The 7000-nt window shown below is 45.7% G+C and overlaps 1 protein-coding gene across 1 annotated transcript in view; it reads right to left on the reverse strand.

Moving 5' to 3' along the window:
- Window positions 1-5933: 5933 nt before the first annotated feature.
- Window positions 5934-7000, reverse strand: part of GPR150 (G protein-coupled receptor 150) — a 1472-nt gene continuing 405 nt past the window's right edge. Inside the window, exon 2 of the mRNA XM_008583371.1 lies at window positions 5934-6994. Coding sequence (XP_008581593.1) covers window positions 6325-6994 — 670 coding nt within the window. The 3' untranslated portion in view covers window positions 5934-6324. The remainder of the gene's footprint in view (window positions 6995-7000) is intronic.

The raw sequence follows: 7000 nt of genomic DNA on the forward strand, positions 1-7000 counted from the left end.
GGTCATGTTTACTTATTTTAGCTGTATGTTACTGTGTGTCTAGTTTTTTCTAGAGATATAGAATTCTTTGCAGTTAGTCTTTAAAGTTCTATTAAAATCATTGCTCAACTCTAGTGTTGTTCACATCTTCATCTATATGAATAGTGGGCCCTGGAATCCTGCAGTTCAGGCCTGTGTGCAGTGGTTTGGTTGAAATATAACTTCAAACGGAATGTACACTGGGCAGGGAAATAATATTTCTCTATTTCATGGGGCCTAGAGTGTGTATCTGGTTTTTCCTGTAGTCATTTTCTATTTGGGTGATACCTAGAAAAGAGGGCAATTTCAGAGTCATCCTGCTTATTTACTTTTGCTGTGTGATGTGAAATAGCATGTCCCACTCTAGCAAGAGCCTAAATCTAAGTAATCTTCAGGGGCCTTGCTGTAGATTGATTGAATTGTGTTCCCCAAATTTCATATATTGGAAGCTTAGTCCCCACTGTAACTGTTGAGGGTGGGAAATCGTATCATGGTTATTGAAAGGTGGGGCCTTGATTGTAGATTGTAGGACCGTGCGGTAGTGAATGGATTAAAAATGGTGGTCAGGGGTGTGGCTCTGAGGGTTTTAAAAGGAGAAGAGAGTCTGTCTGTCTGTCTCTCTCTCCTGCTCTCTCTCTGCTCTCTCTGCTTTCACCATCTTGCAATATGAGACTCCTGGATCACTGTTGCCACCAGCAGATGGACTTTGGATTTCCCAGCCTCAGAAATTATAAACAATAAATTTCATTTTCTTTATAAATCACCCAGTTTCAGGTATTTTGTTATAAGCAACAGAAATGGACTAACACAGAAAATTGGTACCAGAGAAGTGGGGTGTTGCTTATAACAGATTCTTGAAAATGTGGAAACATCTTTGGAACTGGGTGTTGAGGAGAGGTTGGAGGAGTTTGGAGGACTCAGAAGAAGACAGACTAGGGAAAGTTTGGAATGTCTTAGAGACTGGTTACATGGCGGCAAGCAGAATGCTGATAGAAATATGGACTGTAAAGACCGTTCTAAGGAGGTAGAAATAAGAAGGAGTTTATTAGAAACTGGGGCAAAGATCACCCTTGCTGTGAACTGGCAAGGAACTTGGCTGCATTGTGTCCCTGCCCTAGGACTTTGTGGAAGTTGGAACTTAAGAGTTGTGAACCAGAGTACTTGGTAGAAACTTGTGAACCAGAGTATTTGGCAGAGGAAATTTCTAAGCAGCAAAGCATTAAGGAAGCAGCACGGCTACTTGTAACAGCCTATGCTGAGTTATGGTGGCAAAGACATGACATAAAGCCAGAATTTAAAAGGGAAGTAGAGTGTAAAGATTTGGAAAATTTGGAGCCTGACCATGTGGTAGGGAAGCAGAGAGCATTTTCAGAAGGAAAATACAATGGTGCTAAGATTAGTACAGAAGAAAAGAATTATCAAGAGAAGGGAATAAAGGCCCTGAAGGCATTGCAGAAACCTCTGAGGCCAACCCTTCCATTTCAGGCCCAAAGGCCTAGGGAGACAGAATGGTCTCAGGGAACAGGCCTGAGATGCCTTTCATGGGCTCACTGCCCAGGGCAACCTTGGGAAGCTGCTCCCAGCACCAGCACTCCAGCTGTTTTGGCTGCTCCAGCTGTGCCTAAATTGGCCCCAGGTGTGGCTGGATGTGCAGCTTTGAAAAACACAAGTCAGAAGCCTTGGCAGCATCCACGTGGTGTTAGGTCTGCAGGCTCACAGAATGCCAGAGCTCTGAAGGCTTGGGAGCCTCCACCCCAATTTCAAAGGATGTATTGAAAAGCCTGGGGGCCCAGAAAGAGATTTGTCTCAGGAGCCGAGTCACCACACAGAGTCTTCGCTAGAACAATGCTGAGAGGAAACATGGGGTCAGAGTTGCAGCAGAAAAACCTCTATAGCGCCATGCCTAGTGGAGGCATGACAGCAGGACTGCCATGGAGACCCCAGAATTGTGGAGCTACCAGAGTGCACCAGCTTGTGAGAGCTAAAGTATCACCTGAGAGCAAGAAAGCCATAGAGGGCATTGAACATGGAGTCAGGGTACATGATTCGCAAGCTTTGAGATTTAATGCCTGCCCTTCTGGGTATCAGACTTGTTTAGGACCCATTACCCCTTTCTTTTGGCCTACGTGTTTCTCCCTTATTTAATGGGAACATTTACTGTATGCTTGTATCTCAGAAGTAGATAATTTGTATTGATTTCACAGATGGGACCTTGAACTTTGGACTTTTGAGTTGAAATAAGTTAAGACTTTGGGGATGAAATGAATGTATTTGCATGTTTTGGGGGGCCAGGGGTGGAATGTAGTGGATTGGATTATGTCCCTCAAAACTCACTGAAGCTGGAATTGTGCCCCCCACATTTTATGTATTAGAAACTTGGTCCCCACCATTACTATTAAGAGGGTAGAAAATCCTATTATGGTAATTGAAAGGTGGAGCCTTGAAGAGGTGATTGGATTATAGGACTGTGCAGTAGTGAATAGATAAAAATGGTGGTCAGGGGCATGGTTCTGAGGGCTTTAAAATAAAAGAGAGGAGAGTCTGTCTCTCTCTCTGTGTCCACCGTCTTTCAATGTGAGACCTATTGGTCACTGTCAGCACCGCCAGATGGACTTTGGACTTCCCACCCTCAGAAACTGTAAGCAAATAAATTTTGTTTTCTTTATAAATCACCCAGTTTCAAGTGTTTTGTTATAAGCAACAGAAACAGACTAATACAGACCTTCTTGACCAGGACACAACTGAATCTCTAGCTTGTGCATAGGAATGTGGATTCCTTGCATCAACACACACAGGATAGGCACTCTGAGGGAATGCACTGAACTTCTTAACCTACAAATACTTCTAGGGGTGGGAACCAAGTCACCTAGATTTACCTTCAAGTTTCATATTTAGTTAAAATTAGAGGAATTTTGTTAGTTGTAGAAGAAAAGCAGTTCCATATGAATTGGGCCTAACCAAATCTTCCACCAAATCCAGGGAAAAAAATCAGTTTAATCAAATTCTGAATTAACTTCTTGAGTTGGTATTCTGTATTTCCAACTCAGCTGGAGAATTCTTAAAATTTCCAGCTGGCAATCGGCTAAAACCCCCTATCAGAGTGTAAAAATCAATAACACTTTGCAATCATTTAAAGGTTTTGGTCTTACTTTCTCAGCAAGATTTCCCCCTTCTCTCTTTCCTCTAAGGCTTCATTTTTCATCCCCCCCGCCCCATGCAATTCATATCCTCAGTCCTATGTTCAAGTCAACCATGGTGGCCCCATTTCCCTTCCAATGATAAATCTACATATGGACATATGATATAGTCTGGCCAATGCACCATGTAGGAGAGTCTGCTGTGAACTTCTGAGAAATGTTTCTTCTTTCTTATGAAGAGTATAAAAAAGAGGAAGTCTTCTTCTGGACATTGTTTTATGTGAATTCATGCCTGGAACTGCAGCAGCCATATTTTGACCTCAAGGGGAACTGATCTGTGTGTCAAGTCCACCACTGAGGATGGCAGATGGAATGATGAAAAGGATCTGAGTCCTTTTATCAGTCAGGGTTCTCCAGAGAAACAGAACTAACAGCCTATATATAGAGAGAGGAGATGTAGAGAAGAGGTTTATTATGGGAATTGGCTCAAGTGATTATGGAGGCTGGGATATGCTGTCTGCAAGTTGGAGAACCAGGAAAGCTAGTGACTCAGTCTGAGTTTGAAGGCCTGAGAACCAGGTTGTGGGAGGGGAGTACTGCTGGTGTATGTCCTGGAATCCGAAGGCCTAAGAGCAGGAGCTACACTGTCCAAGGTCAGGAGAAGATGGATGTCCCAGCTCAAGAAGAGAGAGCAAATTCACCCTTCTTCCTTTTAATTTTATTTGGGCGGGCCCTGAACAGATTGGATGATGCCTGCCAACACTGGTGAGGACAGATCTCCTTTTCTCAGTCTACTGATTTAAATGTTAACCTCCTCTGGAAACACCCTCACAGGCACATAGAGAAATAATGTTTTACCAGCTATCTGGGCATCCCTTAACCCAGTCAAGTTGACACATAAAATTAACCATCATAGCCCTTGATTATGAAGTTGAGCTACTCAATTAACCAACCCTGAAATAGTCCTACCATTGGACTTTTTGCTATAGGAGAATAAATTTAAGCCAGCTGAATCAGCTTTTCTGTTAGGGTGCTCTCAACTACAGATAACAGAAAACCCTACTCTGCTGACTTAAATTTATTATCTCATCTTGAGAGCATTCTAAGTGGTATAATATTACAATTTATATTTTGAGGACTCTCAGCATTTGCTTTGATCTTTGCCTCTAGGCATTCCTGCCCTTCCAAGAAGTTGATCCTTTCATGTCATCATTCAAATGAGCTTTCCAAAATTCAAACTTGACCATCTTACAACTCTGATTAAGTTCTTGTCATTATTTGACCATGCTATATTCTGTCTCCCCAATGCTTTACAAATGCTCTTCCCACAGCCTAGAACACCCTTTCCTATCTGATGGGTTACCCCCAACTCAGCCTTCAAGACTCAGCCTCTTTTGGTGAGCCTTTCCTAATTCTCCACCCCATGCCCCCTGCTATTGCAATCCCCCAAGGTTGTCAGATGCTCCTTTTCAGTGCTCCCAGCACTCTGACTTGACCCCTATTAAAGCACATATGACATTGCAGTGTAATTGTCGGATTGTCTCCTACATTTGACTATAAGGTCTCTGAGGGAAAAATGTGTCTTATTTTTCTTAGCATCTCCAATGCCTAGCATGCTACCTGGCACAAAATAAGCATGTAATAAATGTTTATTAATGAGTAAAAATAATGCTATAATCTAGACTTGGGTTCATGAAGACAACTGTGTTCGCTCTTTGGCTGACTTATTCCTGGTATTTTGCAGACCACAGCATCCTCAGCAGTGTAGGGAGAAGCAAAAAGAGGAAGGAAAACCTATCACTCTATAACATTCGTTGTCAAAATTTTGGAGGAAGGTAAGCAAAGCTTACTGAAGATTTCCTTTTGTAGATCTTTTATTTATTCTACCTATGCCTGACTCATATGGTCAAATATATATTTGTTGAATAATTGTTTAAACATTTGGGATATATCAGTGAACAAAACAGAGAGCCCTCAGAGGGCATGAGCTCTACGAATCACCTTTAATCAATCATTTCCCCTTTCTGTGTCTTAGTCCTGCATTTGCGAATAAACAAGAAACACCTTAATGGAAAGCTTCAGACTCTCAGATGAAAGCCACTGGTAAACACATGGATATATTGTTCATAAGTGCTGCCACTTCTCTTCAGAACCAAGAACAGTTAAGAGAAGGAGGTCACTCATCAAATCTACTCTGCTCTTGTTCTCAACAATTCATACTAATAGGCATTGAATTCATGTTTTTAAAAGGAAGTTTTATATATACAAGTGATGCATTGTGAGGTTTCGGCTTCCTTCCTAGCTGCAAATCTCCTTGAAGCTCCACCTGGGACAGTAAGCCCCACCCATATGCACCACTTTGGCGCTTCCCTTCTCTGGTTTGCTGGGGACTTTGCATTGAAATCCTCTATCTGGGCGCAACCTCTCAGCTTTAGAGGCTGGTCTGGGCACAGGGATGATTTCCTACAGAAACCAGGCATACGTGAAGGGGACCAAGGGGAGCTTATATGTTTCCTTCCCACAATCCCAGCTTCTACCGAAGTGGAAGTTAGACTGGAAATAAAAGCCACACTGATTTTCTTCTGAGAAAACACATTACCATGTTTGAAAAATTGCTCTGTGGGAAATATCTTTATTTTACAATACTCTGTGGCTCTGAAGTGACCGCATGATTGCATTTCTGACAGTATTACTGGTATAATTCTCAGTCTCCCCAGAAAGAGCAATGTGGGGTTTTCCTCCTGGGAAGAAAAGGCAGACTCGCTGGTCCGAAGGAACACTTGATTTAAGCACGGTACAAAATAAGTAAAAACGCAGCAAATAATGCAAGTTTGGCATTTTAGCTAAAATAAATGGTCTTATCCAGAACACTATGCGAGCGTGAAAGAGACTGCAAAAATAATAACTCCGTTAACTTTGACTGTTTTTACAACTTCCCAATGACTCACTCACGTCTCCAAATGGGGAAATGTGAGACGAACTGAAGGGAAAGAAACTGGAAGAGTAAAATGTAAACATCAGAGGGAAATATAACAGGAGGGTGGAGGAAGGGGACAGCTTCAGTGTCATCCTCGCCTGCCCGTTGTGATCTAGACAGACCCCCGCCGGTCTAGTGTTCCATGGAGGCCGCGCCGTGGCGACAGAGGACCCGTCTCTGGCCATCGAGCCCCTAAAAGGCGCTTTCGCAGGAACAGGGCGGCGGTCTGGGGCGCGGCGGGGGTGGGCGCAAGCAGCCCTCGTCCAGCGGCTCCCGCCGAGCGTGGTGGTAATGGGGATGGGGCCAGCGGTGGCGGTGGAGCGCTTGGTGGCCCCCGCCCCCCTCGTCGTCCTCCGCGACTCCCTCCCGCGCGCAGCAGACAGAGCCCAGGCGCCTCCGCAGCTGCCGCCGGAGCCGCCCGTCGCCCGCCTGGAAGAAGAGGTAGACGAAGGGATTGAGAGCGCTGTTGGCCACCGCCACGACGCGCAGCGCCGCCGCCAGGCCCTCTCCCTCCCAGTCTTCCGCAGGCCCAGGCGACCACGCGGCCGCCAGCCGGGCGACGAAGTAGGGCAGCTCGCAGCCCGCGAACAGCAGCGCCAGCACCAGGCTCATCTTCAGGCTCTGCACCTTGGCGCGGGACAGCGCGCTGTGCGCGGGGGCTCGGCGCCGCCACCACACACACAGCAGGCGGCCACAAGCGACGCTCATGACCGCGACCGGCGCCACGAAGCCCGCGACAGCCTCGTAGAGCGCGTAGACCTGCAGGTGCCAGCGCGGCAGGGGCGCGAAGATGCCTCGGCAGCGACGCTCCCCGGGCCAGGGGCGGGCGGCCGGGGGCGCGGCGGGAGGCGGCGGTGGCGTCAACGGG

Source organism: Galeopterus variegatus, unplaced genomic scaffold (genome assembly GCF_000696425.1).
Source record: "Galeopterus variegatus unplaced genomic scaffold, G_variegatus-3.0.2 Scaffold2897, whole genome shotgun sequence".
NCBI classification, from domain to species: domain Eukaryota; kingdom Metazoa; phylum Chordata; class Mammalia; order Dermoptera; family Cynocephalidae; genus Galeopterus; species Galeopterus variegatus.